At 33.4% G+C, this 27,676-nt stretch overlaps 1 protein-coding gene across 6 annotated transcripts; it reads left to right on the top strand.

The window, feature by feature from the left end:
- The first annotated feature begins 2,939 nt into the window (after window positions 1-2,939).
- SERCA (ATPase sarcoplasmic/endoplasmic reticulum Ca2+ transporting SERCA) lies at window positions 2,940-27,676 on the top strand. Of its 6 annotated transcripts, none has more exons than XM_085204447.1 (13): window positions 8,682-8,841; window positions 9,850-9,994; window positions 18,567-18,584; window positions 18,953-19,035; window positions 19,120-19,224; window positions 19,317-20,902; window positions 21,051-21,240; window positions 22,721-22,868; window positions 23,293-23,551; window positions 23,827-23,971; window positions 24,230-24,439; window positions 24,867-24,984; window positions 27,196-27,676. In XM_085204447.1, exons 2-13 carry the CDS (start codon window positions 9,877-9,879, stop codon window positions 27,222-27,224), a joined length of 3,009 nt encoding a protein of 1,002 aa, XP_085060573.1. In that variant the 5' UTR covers window positions 8,682-8,841; window positions 9,850-9,876; the 3' UTR covers window positions 27,225-27,676. The 6 variants fall into 6 exon arrangements, with proteins under 6 accessions (XP_085060570.1, XP_085060573.1, XP_085060574.1 ...); XM_085204448.1 differs by having other exon boundaries at window positions 27,039-27,676; XM_085204449.1 differs by lacking the exon at window positions 8,682-8,841 and adding an exon at window positions 9,282-9,462 and having other exon boundaries at window positions 27,039-27,676.

Genomic DNA, 27,676 nt, shown 5'->3' with positions numbered 1-27,676 from the left:
GACATGTTATTAATAATTTAAAGGACAAAAAATACGAAATTTTCTTATATGACTGCTCATTAAATCAAGGTTATTAAGTCAATGCACTTTCTTACGAGTACCACGTCATACACCAAAAAGTGATGCCAAATTTCGTTATTTGTTACGCGAAAACTATTCCCCGTTTGCTAACGAGAATTCATTTTTTACAAATTTCTTGAAAATATTCTACTAGTTGCCGCCCGCAACAGCGTTGGATATTATAAGCTTTGTCATGTTACTGCCATTTACTAACTCTTGTCTTTGAAATTTGCAGCAGCTAAACAAAGATCTTATGTTACAGCACTTCATTCTCTACTTTCCATTCGGATACGAGACCTGCCATGTTAAGTGGCGGACTGGAATGAGGAAATGTAGACAACTTAATTCGCAATTACTATCAAACGCTACCATAGCATGTCTCTACTGCGTGTCATTATGGCGGACAATGGTAGATATTTTTCTATTTTCAAGAAAAACTGCTTGTTGCATATGCTAAAGAGCTTTTCCTGTTTCTTATAGTTAAGATCTTTTATTTTAATATATAAATGATAATACCACAAACGTTAAAAGTTTTGCTTTTTTTAGTTTACCTGGTCCATTGATTCTTCAGATGCTCCATGATGCATCTTCAATATAATCTGTTGGCCTTAATAAATTCCATTATGCATGTTATTTTTATAGACCCATTTTATATAGGATTTATATTATTTCCTTGTTCCTGCTAAGCCTATCCAACATGAACATAATTAAAATATTATACAACGATTCGGAAATAACTAAAGATAAATAAACATTGTGATTAGATGCAGCATGCAAGTTTAAATATAACGCGCTAGATTTTTTGTATAATAAGAATTCTCGTTACAAAACTTTACAAATAAATTAAATTAAAAAAAATAAACACCTTCACAATGTAGTGTTAATACACTCCGTTACCCCCTTCTGCCGAATTTTGGAGTTATTAGTAGCAAAACTCAACGCCGAGCTTTCGCTTCGCTTAGACACCAGAGCGAAGAAATGAAAATATAAAACTTTACAAACGAGTGTTACAATAAAAGAAATCTATCATATGTTAACTTGATCTTTTCAACGCAGTGCGGGTGGTCAGTTTACTGTTTTAACACCTACTAAACCCGTTTGTTATAACAAAATGTAGTGTATCGGCCTTATTTACGACTCTATTAATACCAACACCGAAATAGAAAAACGCTACAAAAATCCAAAATCGTTTAACTATACATTTACAGCCAGTCAGTTTTACGACACCTTTTCATCTGTCAAAACGTACATAAAAGAAAAGCTCATTTTAACAATGCTTGCAACATTTTACATGACTGAAGGGACAGCTGTGCTTTGTTTAGATAGTTATTAAATAATATTATTAACTTTTTTTTAATACTAGCTATTGACCGTGGTTTTACATGGATTTTTTATTAAAATGCTAATATTTTGTTTTTAAATTTATTTCTTTTGCCATATACAAAAATATTTTATAAAAATTAAGCACGCTGAAATATAATTGCAAAATTTCATTATTAAACAAAAATTAAATATTTTTTATTATATTAAATATTCAATATAATTTTAGATTATTTTGCCGCCAAATAATTTAAAAATAATAAAGAATCACATATTAATAAAAAATCAAATGCGTTTCCCTCAGAATATTATTAAATTGTTTTAATATATATTATTTCGTAGGTCTACGTCATCAATACGTAGCTAATACATAGACGTAGCCGTATGTACTTACGCAGGCGAGTTTCTACCGTAATAATTATACGTCCACACTTCTCGTACGTAACTCTTTCTACACATTAGGCCTATATTTTTGTTTATAACAACAACTATATCACAACTTAATATATATTGACATTAATAGGTTCATGAATGCCTGGATTGATTATATAAATTTTATAAAGTACCTAACATTATTCACATCTAAGATTAATTAATTTTATGGACTGCTATAGATATCTTTTGACTAAGAATTCGGCGAAAAATGAGAAACAGAGTGGCTTAACACTAGGTTCCCAGATTGCCTCAGGTTACCTTGCTACTGCGGGTGCGGTGCGGGATACTGCGTGAACAAAAAAGAATATATTACTATATAAAATATAAAAATAAATGTTAACAAATAAAATGTATCTTTATTACCTTATCATCAATACTCTCAAAGAATACACCGAAATAGCTTTAATTATTTTCGTAGTAACGTTAGTATACATTATGATTTGTATTTTGTATTTTGATTCTTACGAAAAATAAATTTCTTAAGAATATGCAAGCCTACGAAAGGCTACGGCGTAGAAGGACGTCAAATTCATATTTTCCAAATGAAAATATAAAAAAATAGAAAATTAAAAAAAAAAGGTTTGCTATTAACGTAAAAAAATGTTTTTAAGTTAATGTAATTTTCCTTAAAATTGTTATGATATTATATTTTTAAAATGGGATTTATCGTTTTTAATTTAGATTAATCATCTACTACTTAAATAATGTAAAATTACTCTTGCATTCTTGTATAACAGTTCGTCCTAATATTCAAACAATATCAAAAGTAATTTAAAAAATAATATTATATTATTAAAAAAAGAATTTAATATAATAGTTTTAATTATAAATTTTACTTCCCACACATAAGGAAAATTACTAACATAAGCAAGTTAATTATTAACATTTATTACTATTTTGTTTAATAATGGTAAATAAACGTAACGTCAAAAGTTGTCAGTCCAAATGACATTACAAAACTAAATTCAGTTGATAACGTGATAAATATTGAATATTACATCTTATTACCGAGCAATAGATAACTAGCCATCTAAAACGAGATCAACGAGGTTATTTAATAAGTTTGCGAAGACGCCACCGCTGGCAACGAGCCGAAACCCGGCACGGAGATTATAAAAGAGCACGTCGATGTGCTCCCACGCCCGGCGCGCCTCAATCTCGACTCTCTCCTCATGGGGCGCGCAAACCTCAACCGATAGCATAATATATATTTTTAATTTACTAATTAATATATTTAAATATAGAAAATTAACCAGTGATTGGGACCAAGTGATAAGTGATACGGTAAGTTCGGTTTTTATAGTGACAGTGTTTATACGGAACTGTGCTGTGTGGAATGTGATTGTAGTGTTGCCAGATACACGAATTATTGGATTTAGCGATAAATGGACAATCTGTCTGTCTGTGAATACGTACTAGTATATCGTAAAACACAATGTAAAGTGCAAAAGCCAAATGTGGATCAAAAGCTAGTGTTACAAGAAGTGAAATGTGTTTACAGTAGTGCAGGAATAGTCTCGTATAGACACACGGTTGTGTTTTAATAATAGACAGTTATTGAAATTTATTATACTTAATATTCAGATTCACTTTATATAAAAGCTACTAAATGGTAATTTTCTGACTAACCTTCAGTCTCGATTGTTGAAATAACTTAAATTTTTGCTAAAGTAATGCCAATAATGTTATTCTTTGTAAATAGTTTTAGATGACTGACATGAGACTTCCTGAAACACTGGCTTCCATTAATTATATAGATGAAATAGATACAAGGCACACTTGCATTATACTTTAAATATAACTGAAAGAATGTTTCACATAGCCGAGACTTTTTTGGCGATTTTCTCTCATCAGAAACAATTTCACTATATTTCATTATATATTAATAATTATAGTTTATAAGCCTTTATTTACATGCTTTAAAGCTGTAGACACGTAGACGTTGTATATTCTAACATATTTATTTGACAAGTGTGTATCCAAAATGTAAACAATTAACTACAAAGGTATACTTAATAACAAATTTACTATTTCACATGAGAACATCCTATTACTTATTACTTATTACTTACTGATTGATATTATTATGCACTAATACATTAAAAAGTTATATAATTTTTTACGATCGACTTTAAAATATTTTCTCATGTTCTACGGATACATCTACTCGATCGCGAACTTTATGAAACTATTTTATGAGCATAAATAATATTAATAATTGACTCTGTCTGTCTGCATCTAATTGTAGTTTTGTTACTGGGTAATATTAAATATATTAAAGACAAGCGTAGCGTAGTTTTACGGTAAATATTATATCTTCACGAATCTCAACTCTTATCTTATCTCTATCTCTCTCTCTTCACATTTCAAAGCAGGTAAAGTAAGTCTGGTGACGTATTTCACACTTTGTTTGCCGGTTTTCACTTATTTGGCACAACGGCATAACTTCCTCTACAAAGGCATATCATGAGATTCCAAGGCCAGGAAGATGCCAGGCACATCATGAGATTTGAACCGAAACCCTTACATTCCAATATGCCGCGACCATAATTCTTTACTTGTAATTTAACAACTTGACAAACTTTCAGAAATAAGAAATTCTTTTAATTATTTTCGCAATGTCCTCTTAACAGAGATTCATGTAGAGCAGGTATCTTATAAATCTCAGACCGCAGCCGACAAGTGAGACCTGCCAAAGCAGATGGTTACGACACACTCAAGTACTATAATTCTATTTCGATTATTACCTTCGCCTGTTTATTTCTAGATGACGAATAGCCTTACGTGTACGCCCCGATAGCTGTACACCGTGCGTACGCATTGGCGTACATTGGCTCGTTACATTATCTAGGAATTTTAAAAGCTTATTTTATAAGTAGTGTTTCGTAAGAACACCTTCTTGACTTCTGTTACTCGTGAGATACAGCTCTCAGTAGCTCATCGTTGATACTGGATGGAGATTGATTGAATTATTTGATGACTTCGTCAAGATAAATAAGCAAATATAACTTCACGTGCGAGTACATAGATGTACACAGAATTATAACAGAATCAGTAAATATAACACTAAATATCAATATCAAAATTGAGGCCAGTCGTGGAGCAGGGGTACAAGCGTGTGACTGTAAACGCCACTCGAGGGATCAAGTCCACAACCAGTTTTCGCGCTGGTATCGAGGTGAAGCGCGGCGTTGAGTTGCGCCACTTAACATGTAATGCCTTAAGAATTTGTCGGAAAATAGGCGACCGGAATGTCTTTATACTAAGTTCCCTCTACCTACCCTTCCTGATTTTTTAATTTAGTACTAAATATTTTAAGAATAATGAAATTTAAGCTCCCTTGTTAAGGTTAATTGCACTTCTGTGTGCTTTTCATTACACTTTTAAAATTTACTTAGTCCAATGCCGGCATGGTCCCATTTCTATTCCTGTGATAGCTTCAGCGTATCAGTTTTTTAAATGTAGTTCTTTGATTTTATAACACTTGTAAATTGCCCAACTAGTTTACCTAAAAGAAATTATCCTCAAATATGAAAGGTAATTACCACGGTGCCTTCTAATACAAAAATTTATGGTGAATACTAGCTATTATATATTCTAGGATATAAATAATATTTAAAAGAGGGAATTATTACCTATCCTTATCAACTATATTTTATAAGTAAAATATTTTTATCTAAAACATGACTAATAATAATGTAACGCGAATATAAACTATAACTCAAAAACAATTAAGATTAATGGAATGTATAATCCGTTATATTACACATATTTTATGTATTTTGGAAACCAAATTATGACATTATAAAATATATGCGCGGCAGTAATCTGTTCTCGGGCGTTTGTATTTCATTTAATACATTTTTATTCCAGGCACCGAAATAGATGTTAACATTGGCATTCAGCTGTTCAGCTTCTCCGTGGTTTTCTATTTTCACTCACTAAATATATTTTCAAGTTCTTTGAACACAAGGCTGACATCTTTTCCGTCATTTGGTTACTGTCAACATTAACTAATGTTTAATATTAGATTATTATATAATATCAGAATTAACTCTTTAATACTAAATACCACTATGATACAGTAAGAAAAAATTAGACGGTATATTGTTCGATTCTGTAGTACTTCATTTTTTTAGGCTCACGCTATATCCTCCACATAGAAGGGTAGAGAGAACCTGGGAATCTAGTGATAAGACACTTCGTTCCCTCTACAACAAAGGGATACAGCGTGAAGCTGAAAAGAAATACACATTATGCATATTTATATACGTATGATATTTCTCTAAGATGGAATGATGACCAGGTAAAAATGAATACAGAGAATCAATATGTCCTTTCATATAATCCATAAAAAAATCTCAAAATATTAGTGTTAAATTACTATGGCATATATAACTTAAGCCTATGTTAAATGTTCATTGATTTTCATTTATTAGGTACCAGTTCCTAATGGTAACTACTGATAGAGAAGGTATTTAGAAATTTAATAATTTGAAATAAGTTTTGTTTATCCAAATTTAATATTAGGTATGTATTTATGTGGTAACTAAGTTTTTTAATATCATATTCACACCAATTATCTAGTCCGTTTTTAGGGTTCACTACCTTTTAAGGAAAAAAAGAACCCCTATAAGATCACTTCATTGTCCGTGTATCTGTCTGTCTGTCAAGAGCCTTTATATCAGGAACTTAGTATTAAAGCAATACAAACTTTGGTGTTAAATAATAATACTGCAAATAATAATACAAAATTTGTTATTAAAGCCGCTAGTTCAAGTGAGGTATCAGACAAAGTTTGAATTTTAGGAAAAGCTCGAGACCTCTAATTTTTGTACGGGACCTACGATCGGCTAGCCCGACTAGCGCTTGTCCCGTTTTTTTTGAAAATAAAATAAACCTAATATTCAGCAATTGGTGATTGACCAATTCTCAAACACTTACGGTTTTTTTTTTGCTTTTTTCTAACCGTCTGCAAGTGCAGGTCATTTTATGTAAATAAAAATTATATAACGAAAATTAGTTAATCATTTTAAATACAATGAACATAAATATTATTATTTATTATACTTGGCAATGATTTTCTAGTTTTAAAAACAAGAAAACGAAGATATAACACGTGGAATGTACCTACTAAAGGTAAAACTAAGTTTAACTTGTCAGAGTGCAAATAAAAAGTCAACCGGTTAACTTTCAGCAATACGTTACGTACGTGCTTTCAGCGCAATAAAAAATATCAATAACGCAATAAAAAATAGCAATATTTTTATGTCAATCCACAACAAGATGAACTCAAAACATATTCCACTTTTCATCGAATGAAAATTGGAATTAAAGCATTCCAATTTTCCTTTGGATGCTCAGTTATATTATTTTTACATAAGGTTTAGTAAATTAACGAGCAATTTTCATTTATAATAACAACACCATATTGGCTATTAATCATTTTCTGAGATATCAAATCTCAAATAATTTATATTTATTTACCGTATCTTAAGTACCGTAGCATAATTAAGCGTATCTACATTCTCTCTACTTTAAGTCATAGTTTTTGCTTTCCAAAAAAAATATTTGGATAACTAAAACGATTATTTTTGGGAAATGTTCGTATGTTAATTTAGATTTTATTTTCTTTATTCGAAGAAAGATAATAATAAATAAAAAAATAAATAATAATCTACTGCCCCTGGTATGTTAGTAAAGTATGGAAAACGAAAAATCGCAAATGTTTTTCGCTTTTTTAAACTACTAAGAAGTATAGTTTTAATATTGTTTTTTTTTTAATTAAAAAAAATAGTTATGTGTTCGTTAAACGTGTGTGTAATTGGAACCTACACTTGTTAATAGTTCCAAACAGCAATAAAAGATACTTGCAATTTTACCTTCAAAAAGCGTGTCTATGTCTATCCTCCACCTCAAAGACCGGCAACACACCTGTAGCTCCTCTGGTGCTGCACGGGGGCGGCGGTGATCACCGTCAGGTGACCCGAACGCTCGTTTGCCTTGTCCTTTTTCCATAAAAAAAATCCACTTTCGATACTTTACCTAGGGACCGTCGTTAGGTATACATTCATAATTAGATTAAAATATAACGACAGATGACCAGCCCATCTATCTGTAGTATGCCTGTCTTGACATGAATTATTCAATGACATAGATCATTGTCAAAGGCCAGCTCATCTTGCCAGCATGAGCGGCAGATCTTGGACCAATGTCGAACTGTCGGCTGCGCTCCAATAATTATTATATAGGTACCTTACATTGATTGATAAGTATACATATACATATGTTGAAAACAAATCATCTATGCATAATATTCTGTATCCCATAATTCTTAATAAATGAACTATATAACCTTATGAACTATACAAATAATCTAAGCCTTCAAGTTACTACTTTTATGAAAACAAAAACATGTACGTTCAAGCATTTGGAAATTTGATAATTATATAAATTGAATAATATTTATTAATATATTTAAATTAATTCATTCAAACACATAAAAAAAATATAGTTTCGACTAAATGTAACTACGTATATCTAAATCAAGGTAAGGGTCACGCAAGCCCTGGCCATGATCCCAGTTTTTCTAGGCCGGCAGCATACCTAATAAGTTACCATTATAACAAAATATTCATATTCATATTTAATTTAACACCTTATACGACTTAGTAAGTTAAAATAGCCGTAACTTTGAATATTATGCCAAAAATCGCAAGTTCAAAAAGCGCCGGGAGCTCGAGCCGGGCTACGGTCGCTATAAAAAGATCAACATAGGGCGGGCGACACCGGCAGCCGCGCGACATACAACCCTGGAAAGCGTTTTGACTGTGCCATCTAGTACTGTTGCCAAAATAATTAAAGAAATCTCCGTCGATGTCCCTCCGCTGCGCCCGCGCCGCTCTAAAACCGTCGCTCTGCGCCCGGGGCTCCCGGGAGTCGATACTCGGGGCGCGGCGGGAAAACATCTCCCGCGTCACTTTTATTTCTTCTTTCCTTCCCGACGCTGTCGAATTAAATATTTCAGTAAGTTCCTAATACTTATAAAACGAATTGAGTGGAATTTCAAATGTGAGATCAAGTGCTGCGTTTCCTGGAATATTTGTGGAAAATTATATGGTGATAGTGTTACATAACGCGGATAATTTTATGAAGCTATTTCTTAAAATTAAAAATACCGCACTTTCTAGGCGCCTAGAACATAAAAATAGCACAGCGTCACGTGGTACATATTCGACCTATAGTAATGCACCACATTTATAAAACGTCGTAAATTAATATTAACGTTATTTGTTTGTAATTTATGTTTTTATAATTGTTTTTATTAATATATTGCGTTTTAAGTCAATTATTTAATTTAATATTTCGTAGAAACAAAATATATATTTATAAGACTAATATTTGATAGCATTAGTTTTTGACCTGAATACCAGATGGCGTTCTAACAGACTCCTTTTCTACGTCAGTCTAGGAAAAAATGACGGCTGGATTGGATACGTGTTGGTGTACTTTATGATATTTACGAGAAAAAAGTATTAGCTTAGTAGAAAATTTAGTTGTAACTGCGAAATAAATAAAATCAGACTATTTATGTTTAGTGATATATTCGTTAAGACAGTATCTGCTCATGTATTAATAAAGTTCTCGGTGAGTGTGCAGTGATCTTGCTAAACGGTGCTTAATGTAGGAAATAGCCAGTTAATTCATTTTTACAAAATTTTCTTAGATTTCTTTTAAATTTTATTATTTGCGAAATACAATATGGTACTTCATTGAAAGAATTTATAGGTTGTTTCACTGAATTTTGTTAAAAAACACCATCCACAAATGACAATGATTTAAAAAAAAATGTATGAGGTTACCTTCATCCTATTAACGATATATGTAAAAATTTTTGTGCAACCAAATATTGTTCATGTATTATTTTACTTGTAACAAACAGTAATTACAAAAAACTCAGCAATATTTAAGTACATAACCTCTCAGTGATGATGACTTGTCATTTTCTAACCTATATTCTTCCTTGTCTTCTAGAACTGACGGCAACGTAGAAATTCCACCATGGAGGACGCTCACTCGAAATCCGTGGATGAAGTCTTAGGATATTTTGGCACAGACCCAGACAAAGGGCTTAGTCCAGACCAAATCAAAAGGAATCAGGAGAAATATGGGCCAAATGGTAAGTAATGGTGTTTATTTTATGTATTAAATAAATAATGTTATATTTTTTCGTTAATTATAATTAATTAATATAAATATAACAAAATATTTATTGAAATATAAAGTACAATTCTGAAATATTTAGTACAATAAACGGTCACAACAAAAATCTATTATAAAATTCGAAATTGCAGAATGATGAGCACTTTTAGATGAAATATTGTAAACCTGTTTAATAAATGTTCTAGAAGAGAAACTTAAAATCTTATTGTTACGAATAAATGAAACTACAAAACAAAGAAATTCATTCTAAAGTGAAAGTCAAGTATTTTATATTGTAGTGTCATTGAAAGCCTTAGCTACTTTTAAGTTTTATATATTTTTTTAATTTATTTGTAAAAGTTCAGTGGCAAAAATGTATTGCATAAAAATATACAAATTCAAGTAGTAGTCATATTTAAAATTTTATTATTTCTTTTTTATTTTCATACTAGTGGCCTATCTGTGGCTTCACCAAACTGTACTTTTTTTAGTGTTTTTAGGAAAAACTGATAGGTTATTTTAATACTGTTATTCTTTAAATTGCAAAGTAAACCTTAAGATTTTGAAAATAGATACATTATTTTACACTAATGCTGGACTATTTTTATCATTTTAACACTTAATTATTGTAATATTCCTGAAAATAAAACAATTATTAGTCAACCTAAACACTGATGGATTTTTAATGCAATCTTGCGAACCACTTTCAGTTATAACGCTTAGTTAGTCTATGCTCATTTAAGTGATATTACTGCTGGTATAAAATAATTTAAAGGAATACTTTAAATTATTTTATGACAGTTTGTGCCTGAACTTTTACTCAAATGAACTATATGTCTTGCATTTAGCATTTTAACCTGTAGCATTCTACATGAGATGTTCCAGACTACATTTTTGATGAGAAACTTCTGCTAAGGCATCATTTTCAATTTTTTTATGGTTTAGCTAGTCTCTCAGTATTCTTCATCAGATGTTCCCAACATTAAATTTTTGTATCTCATTGTTATATGATCATCACGCTGAATAACTTTATTATAGAGCCATTTTTTAATTCTTATAATTATCTGGTCTATTAAGATTCTACATCCGGTGATTTGGTTTATTAAATTAATTAGATCCTATTTGTTTCCCAGGTTTTATTAAAAATAAATTCACAGTAGTTTCAAAAATGTGTACAAACATTCAGTTTTTACTGTTTTATTATATTTAAATTAATTGGAAGTAAAATAATAAAAAAAAATACAGGAGTTGATATTGTTTTCCATGAAATAACTATAGTTTAACGATAAAAAATTTACCAAATTATAATTTTTAAACAAAATTTGAAATATCTTTAGTATCATACAGGCATACTCCTAGAATGCGCGACTAATGTGTAAATTTTTTACGACAAATTAACCGTTAGTCCTTCTGTCTTGAATACTAAATACTTATGTATAATAGTAATTCTTTAAATTTAAAACAGGCTATAATAAATTTACAAAATATGCATATTGGTTGATGCTATGTAATATACCTAATGTTCATATAAATAACAAGAACAGGATATGGTATTTTATTTTAAACATGAAATTTGAATCTATGATTAGAAACAAATCTTTTTTATTATCTTTCACATTAATGTAATGGTTTAAGTAACAATCGAATTGATAACCTCCTTTTCTTACAGAAGTCAGTTAAAAAGTAATAACTAACTGCCCTACTCTGCCTGTGCAGAGTAATACAAAGACAATATCTTTTGTTGTACTATATATTTAAATTAGGTTAAAATTAAAATTATTTGCTAAGAACATTTTTTATAAATATCTATTTTAATTATGTTCAATAAATTAATGACTCAATTCAATGTACATAATATAATGTTTTAGCAAAATTAACTGGACTGTTAGAAAATTTGCTGTTTCGGCTATACTAGTAAAAGCTAGTAATAAATAGTTTCTGTTATATATCTATAAATTTCCATTTTTAGGATTTTCACTTCTAACTAAATTTCATAATTGAAGGTCAACTCAAGGTACTTTATACATTTTATGCAAAAACGATGCATAAGCGTTCGCATCTTTTGATTGCGTTGACGTAAAAGCTTAATTTTTCCTGTGCTCTAAGGGATCTTAGATCTGAGTATGTTATATGAATGTCAGGCTTATATTTGAACACGTTTTTAAGAAAATTATCTTGACAGACGGACAGATTGGCAACAAAGTTATCTTATAAAGGATCCATTTTTCGTTTATGGTACGGAACCCAAGAAAATTAAATAAAGTTGTTTAGACCTTTTCAAACAAAAAAGGCATCTATACCAGCACAATTATCAATATATTTTTTTAAAAAACACTAAAATATAAGTATATTACTTTATAAGAAAAAACCTTTGATGTTAGAAAATATAATCAGACATTTTAATTTTATTTCTTTATAAAAAATATTATTTAATATATAATACATTTCATAAAATCTTGTTCACTCGTTGACCAGCTAACGTTATTTATAGTAGAGGTATTCTATGAGCATCGACTGCCAGTGGTGCGTGTGAACAGCCCGTTGGCCACTGAGGATCTTTCAGGCGTAAGAACGATGTCAACCCTTATATATAATTATAGCTTGTACTTATTAAAAAAATCTCAACCACCTTTTATATGTTCAATAACCATGTAAATAATGGCGTGCCACGGTCACGTATTTATAAAAATAAATAAATTATATTATAATGATTAGAGAGATACTCTGAACAAAATTAAAGCAAAACAAATTGTTATCGTCTTATCGGATTTGATAGTAGTAAATGCGTTACCTACATTTACCTAGGCAAACAAAGGATGTCATTAACCTTGTAGTGGAAACATTGTTCCACCTTCACAATAAGACAATTATAATCAGGCTACTTGTGTTGCGTTGCGTCTTCATTCGTATTTCGGACTCGCACAAACGTCCTTTTATGTCTTTGATTTTGTATACTATATACACTTTATATTATCAAATATTAGACTATACAGCCGAATTTGAATGATATCTTACATCCATCCTTTCAAAGTCCACTGCTGGACATAGGCCTCCCCTAATGCTCGGTACTCTTTCCGGTCCTGAGACCTTTGAATCCAGCGGATTCCTGCTGTCTTCTTGAGGTCGTCGGTCCACCTGGTTGGAGAGCGGCCTGTACTCCTTTTGCCGAGACGTGGTCGCCATTCGATGACCATTCTTCCCAATCGGTTAAATATCTTACATACCTCTTTTATAAATTAATTAATAAAAAAAGTAATAAAATTTTTCCATTATTTATCTTCTTGGTCTTGAAGTAAGATCAATTTATAAACAAAAAACGGGTTTATTCCACCAAAGATATTATATAAGGATAATTAGCATAATTTGTCTTTTTTTTAATACAATATTTACTTTAAATGTTCTATTGTTCATAATCAGAATACGTTCAGCGTGTCGATGGGAAATATTGTTTAATATACGATAAGCTAGGCTCAGAGTGGATAATTGCGATAACACATTTAGTTTCAATATATTTTCGTTCTACTATACCGCTGTATACTGAATTTCTTCTTTACTACTGTTTCCACCTTCATTATAATATATATTAAAAAAAATTATGTACAAATATAATATATAATATACAACAATTGAAACATACAACTTAATTGGAGCGTAAATCTAAAAAATAAATAATGATAAATTTTTATATTATAAAATAATGTATAAAGCCTTGTTTGTTTCACTTATTCATACATAATATACGTTATTTACTGATCGATTTTAAGAATATTTTTTTCAATTCGCCATTGAAGACGCTCAAAATAAGACCTTCTACAAACAAATGTTAAATAGTATCAATTTAGTTTTCTATGCAAATGAGAGGCAAAAAGGTAGGTAGACTGACAATTGTTTATTTCCTCAGAGTACTCGCTGAACGATATTTTACTTCAGTAGTATGTATAATCGCGTCACGTCACTTCACGTTTGAAATCGGTCACAATACGGAAAACTTCGAACCAGAATAGTTTCTAAAGCAAATAGTACCTTGTTAATGAATTTATAGCGGCTTTGATGTTCTCGTCCTTAAATATTTACAAGTTTCGTTGACGTCTTATAACATTTCAATACCACTTACCGTTATTTCGCTTTTAACATATTATATTTATTTGAATGAAATATTAAATAAATTGCTAGTAACACGTGCTATTTGAACATCAGTAAACAGTTTGAAGTTTTTGAAAATATCTTCCAATAAAAATAGCGCAAGGAAATAGTAACTGATTTCCCGGAATACCTTGTCTTACTACGATCGTACATTTGAGTGGACCTATGCGAAGAAATTGAAGTAGTACTTACAGAGAGAGTTTATAGAATAGAAATATAAAGAAATAGGTGTGGCACAAGCGTGCGACTGTAAACGGAACGGGTTGTAGGTTTGAATCGCACTCGAGAAAATGAACATTGGTTATTTTCATTTTTCACAACGAGGCAAAGCGCGGCGTTGAGTTCCGCCACTAAACACCCAATGCCTCCAGAATTCGACAGAAAGTGTAGAACGGAAGCGTCTTAATGGGAACGGAGTGTTTATCTGGGAGGTTCCCTCAGTCTACCCTGTTATGTGCGGGATACAGCGTAAGCTAAAAAAGGAAAGAAATAGTAAATATTAAGACATCTTCGTTCTAATTTGTATGTTCTGTGCTGTTCTCATGTGTTAAAGTAATCACAACAACCATTTTTAATCTTCAAAACGGATGCTGTATTGGCCATGTGTTCTTGCACATCGGTCTAAGTGCGCTTATAATTCTTTTGTACCTAAATTTCTTTCATAAATAAATCGTCGATCAAAGAAATATCCTGTCATAATTTAATTAGAATATTTATGAAAGGTGAACTCGGTTAAATGTACCGTCTCTAGCATATATGTGAACGCACTTCTATTATGGGTTGAAATGTCAGCATTTTATAAAGCAGTTATGAGAAATAAATGAAAAAACTTTCATTGAATTATCACTCAGTTGTAAAAGGTAAAAGGTATCGTTGTCCTTAATTCTTTGACGAACATACAAAAACAATGTTTTTATACAAACAAATCTCTCGTATATTTTTTCAAGTTTTACTTCCTGATAAGAAACAGGTTTTTCGCTAACCGTGTGAGTCAATCGATTCCGTCGGCGGATTGCATACGTAGGTACCATGTATTTACGTGCGTCATTTGATATCTAAAAGGTTTATTACAGAGGAAACGTGTCGAGCTGATCTCGCATGTTGACGATTAATGTCTTGTCTTGTGGTGACGCTTTTGAGTCGGTAGAACAATAGATGGTGTGTGATGTAGTCGAAGAATTATTCATAAACATAGATAATCAGCTTCACGCTGTATCCCGCACACAGCAGGGTAGGCAGAGGGAACCTAGTGTTAAGACACTCCGTTCCGCGCATTCCACTTAATTCTGGAGGCATTGCGTGGTTAGTGGCGGAACTTAACGCCACGAGTTTCCTCGAGCGAGAATCGAATTATTCATTAATTTGCGATTAAAAATCACAAACGGCCAGTTTTTCGTAATGGCTGAATGCATTGCCTGTTGGTTGGTACGAGTGGGATGAGGTGCGCGGCGCCCGGGAATGCTGACGCGTGATGCGGTGAGCACCGGAGTGCCTAGTGACTGAAATATTATATAGATAGGCATCGCCCGGTTTATTTTGGATGGTCTTGCGTCTACGAGAGCGGCAGACGCGCGTCCCGAGCCAATATTCGCGTTCCAATATATAATTTATTTAATCAATCAACACACTGAACCTGGCGCGCTATTCGATATAGTTATTATAAGGTTCATGGTTCACAACCAATCAAATATATTAATCGATGTCACGACGAGCGCTACAGTGTTCGTCGTAAATGTACCTTAAAATATATTTATTAGTTAAATATATAGTAAAGATGTACTGATGTAGTATTATTACGTGAGAACTTGTTTTTTTATCTAGTAACGAAATATCTTAGTTTTTTGCGTTATTCAGTTTTTTCTAACTCATACACTAAATACATAATGTATATAATTATTACATACAAAAAAATACATGAGTAGTTAAGTCATTATAATATTCTACAATCAACGTGTGTTTGTACGTGAACAAATATTAAGTTCCAGTTACAAAAGATACTTAAATTGAAATTGAAATATTCGTGAAATATTTTATAATTTAGGTGTTTTTCGCAACTAGAACTTAATATTTTGTCATTTTCTATTACGGACAACGAAATACAATACACCAATACTGTATTGTTAATATTCTTAGTTTGTGTCACAAATATAATAATATTTGCTAAAAACTTACTGTACAATATGTATTTACTATAAATAAATACTTATTCATAGAAACGTCAAAACTTTAGAAGCCCTATTAGGCAGTACTACGATATAGCTACTGCCGCGTCTCAGTCATCGCTTTCACTTGAAAACTATATAATATATTTTTACATTTATATTATCTTCAAACTGTGTAGGTTTTTCTTTTATTTTCGTTTATATATTTCGTATAATAAATAGAAATTTAAAACTCTGGACTAAGCTTCTCAACTTCATTATACACTTTGTTATAAATAAAAATGAAACAGGTCTGTAATATTGTCTCTACTTTACTCGTTTCCTTGAATTTGTGCCAAATAATATAACACCGAAAATAATATATTTAGATAGATGGACGTGATGTACCCAAAATACGTATAATATTTATATAATAAATTTCCTGCAGATCAAACGAACTATTTAATAATTGTTTTTTAAAACATATTTGAATAAATTTATTTGTATGTGACATAATAAAAACGATGATCTTTATAATATAAAATTTGTGATAGAATATATATTATAAACCATAAATGAAACTGGTTATGTAAAGAATGTTATTTATGTACTGTATAAATAGTATGTCGGTATTTTTTAAAAAAATAACAGTTTTATTTAAAATGAATATCGTCCATGGTGGTACGAACAGATCAAGGAATAGACCAAGCAAGACTGTCTCGATTATTCCCTTAAATGAATAGCAACTAGAGAATTGGGTATAGGTTTAATTGCTTTTTCCCTACTTCGCAAAATATAGAAAATGCGTAAAGATAAATCGTAGCATATTATTTTTAACCGACTTCTGTAAGAAAAGGAGGTTATCAATTCGACTGTATTTTTTTTTTTTCAATGTAATAAGTCAAACCAAGTTGACTGTCACGGATATATGTAATATGTGGACCATTAAGAAGCGAGGCACGTTTCTACGTTCGGCGTCCATGAATACGTAGCTCGTTAAAACTGCCCGCTTCACTTGGTTGCTTGATGGTTCTGAAAAGCGATCGTACGCAGATGCTGACAAGGCGATATTGATACGTTGATATATTGCTTACGTTAGTCTTGTTGGAGTTGGCATTCGGACTGCGTGCGCAAATACTCGTTACAATGATTGACTCAGCCCACGTTGCCTGATTGCACCCGGTTGAAATCTGGATGTCAGTTGGTTCTACCGTTACCCTCGTTGGTTATTGAAAAACTAACCCCTACGCATTATATAATTTCCATTAATATTGTATTTTAATATTAAAATTAATAAAATATAGTATATTAGTATTTAGTAAATAATTTTTGAAACCCTACACTTAGAACATTTTATAGTGCACGTGTTCAATATTAAAAATATAGTACGTAGACATGGAATCTGGACAACGTAAAATAACTATATTTATGTCTTATAATTGCGAAAACCAAACAAGTTACAATAACAATTATGTCTGCTCTCGTACGAGTATCATACGATAGTATCATATATTACAATTTTATTATATTTTTATACATTCGCCTAGTAGCTTAGGTAGTTCTTTATAATCTGCTTACGGTGCTGCGTCACTGCACGTGCAGCCGTCCCATTGAGCCATATCAATAAGGATAACTCTCTTACAATAGTCTTACAATATAATCTTCTCTTATGTGATTTTTTTTCAACCATTCTTCAAATACAGTTTAAAATAACAGTCTTAGAAGCAAAGTAAAACAGTAACAATATACAAATACGTGATCTCAGTGTTGACATGCTTTGTTCTTTATTTTGTTATCAAGAAGATAAAACTGGGAACTTGTTTAATTACCATGTGGATTACTTGTATTTTGTACTCTAGCCAGATAGGTGTGATTATTTTGCTTAAGCCCTTTATCATATAGAGACTTAATATATTTATCTATAACAAAAAATGGTGACCTCGTTCTTGAAGATATTTGTATCAAAAACTTAATAGCCTGTTCGTCTATATTTAAACATTCTTTTATATAATTGAATATGTATTTAGAGAGCTAGCTCCTGCAATAGAGCAATATCATCACAAAATCCTCGTTTTTATAATAGTGGCATGCGGCTTGCGGCCCGCTTAGCTGGCGCATATTTAGTCAATGTACGTGTATGTATTTATGTACGATCGTAACTAGCGAGATAGATCGCATGCCTGCTAAGACTGGTTTATCGTCTGTAAAAATTACTCCTTTGATGTTTTATTCAAAACTCTAATTACGGTTCTTTTCTGTTTTCAGAACTGCCCGCCGAGGAAGGTGAGAAACAAACAAATTAATTTCGCTTAGTCTACTTACACATAGCTTACTAATGAGTGCTTTTAAATCATTGCTTTGTAATACTAAACGACCATAAGAACATTAATACTATATAATTTTACTTAATATTAATTATGAAACTAAATAAAATGATGACATATAACTTTGCCCAAATAAAAGTGTGTCATGGACGTTAGATATGTATTTCTTATTTGCTGCTTCATAACCTACTTAAAGATAGACTTTACATACAGAATAACAAATGTACTTATAAATAATATTTGTTCCATCCTATATAAATTGTTTTTTTTAAGACGACATATTTTTAAATTTAACTTAATTTCACTAATTGACTACTTCCTTCATAGGCAAGAGTATATGGCAGTTAGTCCTGGAACAGTTCGATGACCTCTTAGTAAAGATTTTACTGTTAGCCGCCATTATTTCCTTCGTAAGTGTATACCATATTTTTTTTATTTATTAAATTCAATTTTATTGTCATGGCATTTTAAGTAATTCATGTCTAAACTTTCAGGTATTAGCTTTATTTGAAGAACACGAAGATGCATTCTCAGCTTTCGTGGAACCTTTTGTTATTTTACTAATTCTTATTGCTAACGCCGTTGTTGGAGTATGGCAGGTAAAATGATAAAACATCAATGTATAACATATTTAGTTATTTTTTTTAATTTTTTATTATGTATTGAACATTTTATTTTTTTTGTATTTCAGGAAAGAAACGCAGAATCCGCCATCGAAGCTTTAAAAGAATACGAACCCGAAATGGGAAAAGTCGTACGAGGAGACAAATCTGGTGTACAGAAAATCAGAGCAAAAGAGATCGTCCCCGGTGACATCGTAGAGGTGTCCGTCGGAGACAAGATCCCAGCTGACATCCGTCTGATTAAGATCTTCTCGACCACCATCCGCATTGACCAGTCTATCCTGACTGGTGAATCTGTGTCTGTGATCAAACACACTGACGCCATTCCCGACCCCCGCGCTGTGAATCAGGACAAGAAGAACATTCTGTTCTCTGGCACCAACGTCGCCGCCGGCAAGGCCCGCGGTATCGTCATGGGTACAGGACTCAACACTGCCATTGGTAAAATTCGTACTGAAATGTCTGAGACTGAGGAAATCAAGACTCCCCTGCAACAGAAACTGGATGAGTTCGGTGAGCAGCTGTCTAAGGTGATCTCCGTCATCTGCGTCGCCGTGTGGGCCATCAACATCGGACACTTCAACGACCCCGCCCACGGTGGTAGCTGGATCAAGGGAGCAGTATACTACTTCAAGATCGCCGTCGCTCTGGCTGTCGCTGCCATTCCCGAAGGTCTGCCGGCTGTCATTACCACTTGCCTCGCTCTCGGAACTAGGAGGATGGCCAAGAAGAACGCCATCGTCAGGTCACTCCCGTCCGTAGAGACCCTCGGTTGTACATCTGTTATCTGCTCGGACAAGACCGGAACATTGACCACCAACCAAATGTCCGTGTCTCGTATGTTCATCTTTGAGAAAATTGAAGGTGGCGACAGCAACTTCTTGGAATTCGAAATTACCGGTTCTACTTACGAACCCATCGGTGACGTTTACTTGAAGGGACAGAAAATTAAGGCTGCCGAATTCGACGCCCTCCATGAGTTGGGAACCATTTGCGTTATGTGCAACGACTCCGCTATTGACTTTAACGAATTCAAACAAGCTTTCGAAAAGGTCGGTGAAGCTACTGAAACCGCTCTTATTGTATTAGCCGAGAAAATGAATCCCTTCAATGTTCCCAAGTCTGGCCTCGATCGCCGTTCCGCTGCTATTATTGTCCGTCAAGAGATTGAAACCAAATGGAAGAAGGAATTCACTCTCGAGTTCTCCCGTGACAGGAAATCTATGTCAACCTACTGCACACCCCTCAAGCCTTCTCGCCTCGGAAATGGACCCAAATTGTTCGTTAAGGGAGCACCCGAAGGTGTCTTGGACCGTTGTAGCCACGCTCGTGTTGGAACCGCTAAAGTACCCCTCAACTCCACCCTCAAGAACCGTATCCTGGAACTCACCCGTCAATATGGTACTGGACGTGACACACTTCGTTGCTTGGCCTTGGCTACTGCTGACAACCCAATGAAGCCTGACGAAATGGACCTCGGAGACTCCACCAAATTCTACACATACGAAGTTAACCTAACCTTCGTGGGTGTCGTCGGCATGTTGGACCCTCCCCGTAAGGAAGTATTCGACTCCATCGTCCGTTGCCGCGCCGCCGGTATTCGCGTCATCGTCATCACTGGTGACAACAAGGCCACCGCTGAAGCTATTTGCAGGTATTTTTTCAAAAGTGTTTTATATTTTACAATTAATTGAAAAAGTAAATAAAATAGTGCCGTGCGGCGATGGCTCTAATTTAAGCGGAAAGAAGGGGAAATAGTTCCTGATGCTGGGTTTTCCTGACCTCATGTTAACAATTGACAGACGTATCGGCGTGTTCACGGAGGACGAAGACACAACCGGCAAGTCATACTCCGGCCGCGAGTTCGACGACCTGCCCGTGGCCGAGCAGCGCTCCGCCTGCGCCAAGGCACGCCTCTTCTCCCGCGTGGAGCCCGCACACAAGTCCAAGATCGTTGAATTCTTGCAGAGCATGAATGAAATTTCCGCTATGGTAAGTCTATATATGTTTTTTCGTTATATCTCGCAAAGTGGGCAAAGGTATCTTAATAATTCGGTATTGTTGTCTAAACCGGCCGATTACAGGTTTTGATCAATCAATCCATTATGAGTATCAAATAATAGGGCTAAAATAACTCAGTGGAGTATGTAAAAAATCCAAAATAATTGGTTGTAAAATATTTATTTTAACACTAACTTATTCTAGGTACTCAATGTAAAGATCACTCTTATATTATAATTGTGCAACAAATTTCAGTTTTTACAGTATAAAAATTTTATATAAACTAATTTAGATTGCTAATTCAATAAATATTACATTTTATAAATGCTAATGCCAGCATAAGTAAATATAGACGATGCAATGTTCATCTCCATTACTCTAAAAACAATATCTTCATAAACAAAACAGCAAATTTGATCATTATTTGATGTTTACGATTGTACTATTGAGAATGGTTTTCGATATGTTTATATTAGCCAGTCAGGATTGTTTGTAAACTGTTACCGTTGGAACATCGTGTCCGAATTGAACGATATAATAGCAATACTGAAAATCGTAATGTAACGAATAGCGAAAAACTAAACGAACGTTGGACGTCGACGATGCTATTTTTAACTCGCAAAGTGTTATTCTAAAATTTTGCAGCTATATTTGCTTAAAATAGATTGTTTTTATATAGAATTTGTATCATATCTATAAATACAGAAGTTTACAGGTTAAATTAAAATAAGGTGGCTAATTATATTTATTAATAGTCATATTTTTCAAATAGGCATGTTACTTACACTTTGCCATTTACATGAAGTGTTTATTATAAGGAAAAGATTAAAAAAATAGCCTACACTTCAAAATATATGATTAAATCTTCTTACAATGTCCATAATATCAACAAAGTAAGAAAATATTATTTGAGCATTGTAATTTTCTTTTTTCAAAATTTCAACAATTTTTCATTGTTATGATGCACTTAAACTGATTAAATTATAATATATTTTTTAAAAACATATTTTATACATCTTATAAAATTTGTATTTATCATCATACAAGTAAATGGCACAACAATAAGTATTGGTATATTATAATAGTATGTAAATAAATATACAATCCTAATTTTACATCAGTACAAACCTGATTAGACCAAATTGCTGATTAGTAACACCTTTGGAGAGGCCTATGTCCAGCAATGGACGAGGACAGGCTGATGATGATGAACACCTTTTGTGCGTCAATTTTATGTGCTTTTTTTTCTTCTTTTGTATTATTATTATTATTTGTGGTAAAAAATAAAGAATTAATGATTTTTAAAAAGAAATATATAAAATTATTAACATAGCGGTGCTTGAACTGGCAAGTCTTGGAAATCATTCAAGTACATCCGTAAATCGTTTACTAAAAATGTTTTCGTATTATATCCTTAATATGAAATAACACTTAAAAATGTCAAATATATAAATAAATAAATTCTTTACAGACTGGTGACGGTGTAAACGACGCCCCTGCCCTCAAGAAAGCTGAAATCGGTATCGCTATGGGTTCTGGTACTGCCGTCGCCAAGTCTGCTGCTGAGATGGTGCTCGCTGATGACAACTTCTCATCTATTGTAGCTGCTGTTGAAGAAGGTACTGTTTTTTTAACTTTAAATTAATATTGTGTTTGCTAGGTACTCAAATGCTATATATATAGTGTTATAATTTTTATTTAGGTAAGAAAAAAATATATCAAGTCAATATATTGATGCATATGAAAATTTATAAAATGAAATAAAATAATTAATCATTTGTTTTTAAAAATTAAATTAAATGAGCTTCACGCTGTATCCCGCACACAGCAGGGTAGGCAGAGGGACCCTAGTGTTAAGACACTCCGTTCCCCGCTTTCTACCGAATTCTGGAAGCATTACGTGTTGAGTGGTAGAACTCAACGCCGCGCTTTTGCCTCGACACCAGAGCGAAGAAATGCATTGGTTCTTATTATAAAAATAATTGATTTAAATTTTAATATTAAACCTCTTAACAGCAAAGCTATAAGATAATTGTCTCCTAGGTCGTGCTATTTACAACAACATGAAGCAGTTCATCCGTTACCTGATCTCCTCAAACATTGGTGAAGTAGTCTCCATCTTCCTTACCGCTGCCCTCGGTCTCCCAGAAGCCCTCATCCCAGTACAGCTCTTATGGGTCAACTTAGTAACTGACGGTCTTCCCGCCACCGCCCTCGGCTTCAACCCCCCTGACTTGGACATCATGGACAAACCACCCAGGAAGGCTGATGAGGGTCTCATCTCTGGATGGCTCTTCTTCAGGTAATTTAAAAGTTTAATGTGGCCTCAAAGACATGGGCGTAATTTATTTTGAAGACTAGCACACCTGATGTATAATCATAAAGACCAGCTAAACTATAAGAACTAAATAAATTGCTTTTAAGCAAAAATTTACATTTAAATATCAATAGTTTACAATATCTTATGTGGGACTTCAAGAAATTAAATGCTAAATGATAAAGTCCACGCGAACGAAGTTACTGGTATCGACTACCACATAATAAAAAAATATATAAATTTCTAATTTATGTATACAGATACATGGCCATCGGTGGCTACGTCGGTATGGCAACAGTGGGCGCCGCGTCTTGGTGGTTCATGTACTCGCCCTACGGCCCTCAGATGACCTACTGGCAGCTCACTCACCACTTGCAATGCCTCAACAATGCTGATGACTTCAAGGTAAATAGGATTAAATTGTTGTTAGGAAATATAACTTATTCTTTAGAAAAGTGATCATAATTTTAAAAGCTATCTATCATACCTACCTATAAGCTTTGACCGCAAGTGTAGTGATTTGTTTAGAAAAATATGTTATATCCATTAGTATTAGCCTTTCTCAATAAATGGACTATCCTACACAACAAGATATTTTGAAAAGCAAAGAAACTCTTCAGCTTTGTTTAGTGTACATTGTAAACTGTATGTGCTTATTTTCAGGGTATCGACTGCAAGATCTTCACCGACCCCCATCCCATGACCATGGCCCTCTCCGTACTTGTGACCATCGAGATGTTGAACGCCATGAACAGCTTGTCAGAGAACCAGTCGCTGGTGACGATGCCCCCCTGGTCCAACATGTGGCTCGTCGGCTCCATGGCCCTCTCATTCACCCTTCACTTTGTCATTCTTTATGTTGAGGTCCTCTCGGTGAGTGTCAGTTCATATTATAAATTTAGATTTTTACTTCATTGTGTATAGTATACATTCATAGAATAAGGTAAGTTAAATATTATAGTTCATGAACAATAATTAGTTTGATGTAAATGTTCTTTGCATCTGTATCTGTATTTTATATAGTCAAAGGAAAAACCGACATCTCTTTATTCCCATAATTTTAGATTCCAATAGTTACTATAATGTCAGTGTGCATTACGTGTGCGCTGCAAGAATCGTGATTTTATGTATTTTCAATATATTTTTATTATCAATATGAAATATTCAGGTGACATTATGGTACTGTAACCACGGCGGTTTTAGATTCTATTCCCACTTAAGGATATGATTTATTTTCATTTCCTCGCTGTGGTGACAAGACCAAGCGCGGCGTTGACACGTGACGTAATGTATGTTGCAGGCCGTGTTCCAAGTGACGCCGCTGTCGGTGGACGAGTGGATGACGGTGATGAAGTTCTCGATACCGGTGGTGCTGCTGGACGAGGTGCTCAAATTCGTCGCGCGCAAGATCTCCGACGGTGAGCGCCACTCCCTGCTGGACTGGCTCCACGGCATGCAGTGGATTGTGCTCATGTGGGCCGTCTTCTTTGGCATCATCATCTACGGACCCCTATAAGACGCCCACCCCTTGTTTGATTCACACCTAATACCCCCCCTCATACCGCCGCTGTGGAATCATAGACAATGAGCCCTGGCTCACCACAGTACCTAACAGTTTGTACCGCTAATACCGAAGCACAGTGTGCACAGTGTGAAGTGACCCGTGTGACGTTTGATTTGACTGCAGTGTGAAGTGACCCCGGACGCTCGACGGACAGCTCCGCTCCGCGCTACAGTAGTATAGTGGCCCGCTGTTGCGAGCATTTGGCATGTGCGAGACAATAATATTCATTTTTCAATAACCCATTTGGAGTCCATTTTTTTATTTACATTCTATACTCCTACTCTATGATTCTTAACTAAAGATTATGTGATAATATCATTACTTCATTGATTGGACACCAAAAAAATTTTTATAGTTTTATGAGAATTTACTATGTTGTAAGTTAGTATATTTCGATAGCAAATTTTGTATAAATATATATTCTTTTGGGACAGGCTCCGTCGGTAATAGTATACTCGCACACAGCTCAGTACCTTGTCCTCTCGGACTGCTTACATGTTATATTAAACTTACATTGTTAGATTAGAGTAATTTATTGTAAGTGTATTAGGGATGTCGTTGTTACGACAGCTAACTTTATTATTAGAAGGGAACGTTACTACTTTTTCTCACTTGCGGTCGCTTTATAACCTTCCCAAAGCATAACTCCAATATCTGAAGAATATATTTATTTGCAATAGCGTTATGCTACTGCATCATTTACATGCCTTCGTATATTTGCTGCTAATATTATTAACAAATTTATGAATGTGTCTTCTTGCGCTATTATTAACAATAAACTAATTGCAAGAATTTCTTTAAAAATTACAATTGTGACATGAAACATATGCCTCATTGTAAATTACTCATTACAGTTCAATGTCTATAAAATATTTAATAAAGTATTTGGGAGTAACATATTTGAAGCAATATAGTGAAATATTTATGAATAGTTAATGTTAAGATCATTTGGTTTTGGTGATAACTGGTAGACTTTACATATGAAAATGAATTTTGAGAATTCAATTTTATACATTATTTTGTATTTGATTGCCCAATATTGGAATAAAAGTTGTCTTTATTTTTTTAAAGTAGTCATTGTGAAATTTAAAATATATAAAAATATTATGATCTAGAAGTTCAAACTATTGTGTAAAGACAAATGTCTCATTTTCCATCCTGCATGTATGCATTGCATGGTTTACTTTTTGAAAAGTACAGTTTTTTTGTATTTTTAATAAATTTTGTTTTCTTTTTTTTATTTTTTACATAACTAATGTTTTATAGATAAACTATGTGGGAAAGTTAAAGTAAGTTTTAAAATTAAAATTTATAATATACTTATGAGGCAAATGGTTACCAACATACGACACTGCACAATTGAGGGCATGCTCAAAAATTTGTTGTGAATCCTGAACCTCTCCAACTATTATGATAGAATAACAGTGTACTAAATGTTGCAGATAACTAAAATATACACAGTTTACAATAAATAAAATGTTCGATTTATTATTCATTGAATTATAGCATCCAGCCCCTCACCCACCTCTCAATTATGTTCTAACTACCTCTGAACTTGCACTTTTCCACGAACAGTAACTGACTGTGTATATCATGTCAATTCACATAACAAGTGTTTTGTGTTTTCCTACTAACAAATTAAAACAAGGTTTTGCAAGCTTCAAAATAAATCGCTATTGGCTAAATGATTTGCTACAAAACATCCTAAATTTCAAAATTTAATTGACAACAAAATGTCTAACGAGTATTAAAAAACAATCTATGAAATGATCTAGTACAAGAAAATTGACAATTGGTTCTGTTATAGCAAGCACAAGTGTATATTGCAAAACTTTCCCCTAATCCTTGCCACGCCAATGCGGGAATGGTCCAGTGGCCGCATGCTAACCCGGTGTTGTCTGCCCCCAGTCAAGCCGATGTGGAAGGTGTAAACGCCGGCCGCCGCCACACGCCCGCACGCACCCTTGTTTGTTGTGACCCCGCAGTGACCTCGTAGCGACCTCGTAAGTTCCGGAGAGAGCTGACGGCCGGCGCAAAGCTAACAACACCGTTACTTGTTTTGCAGCGAACGAGGTGGTCATTGACAAGTGGTAAGCCACCGTCACCTCTGCCACCGTCCCCAGTGTCCCCCGAGTGTCGTGCCGCGCGTGGGCGCCACCTGCGTACCTTCTACGGAGAGGACATGTTCATAATGTGTATATACAATACTATTACTTATACTATTTAGGAGGTTTCGATTTGTTACTACGTTACGTTGTTCTTGAAGACTACATGGTGCCCGTCGACAGAAGCAGTGCGATAGACTATGTGTACTTAAGTTGACAGCGTGCTATTATTTATTGTTATATTTTATTCTCTTTATCTAGTTTGCTTATCTAGATCCGATATTTCTGTTTAGTGCTGACGCCTCGACGAGCAATATGGTGTCTGTAAGGGAAGGATATACAATATTATCCGGAGTTTGGGACCTAAACGTGTCCAAATTTTAAACATACCTGTACATTTTAATGTATTATTGTTTTGTACAATAAATCGTTATAAAATAA

This window comes from Heliconius melpomene, chromosome 20, assembly GCF_056956725.1.
Source record: "Heliconius melpomene rosina isolate 202511_hmr_F chromosome 20, ASM5695672v1, whole genome shotgun sequence".
NCBI classification, from domain to species: domain Eukaryota; kingdom Metazoa; phylum Arthropoda; class Insecta; order Lepidoptera; family Nymphalidae; genus Heliconius; species Heliconius melpomene.
The sequence above is the reverse complement of the archived record's forward strand: the minus strand, read 5'-3'. Positions and strand labels throughout refer to the sequence as shown.

Coding starts and splice junctions, on each gene's coding strand:
- SERCA (XM_085204444.1), top strand. CDS start 9,877: ATGGAGGACGCTCACTCGAAATCCGTGGATGAAGTCTTAGGATATTTT. Junction 19,225..19,316: donor CCGTTGTTGGAGTATGGCAG/GTAAAATGATAA, acceptor TTTGTATTTCAG/GAAAGAAACGCAGAATCCGC. Junction 24,440..24,866: donor TTTATGTTGAGGTCCTCTCG/GTGAGTGTCAGT, acceptor TGTATGTTGCAG/GCCGTGTTCCAAGTGACGCC.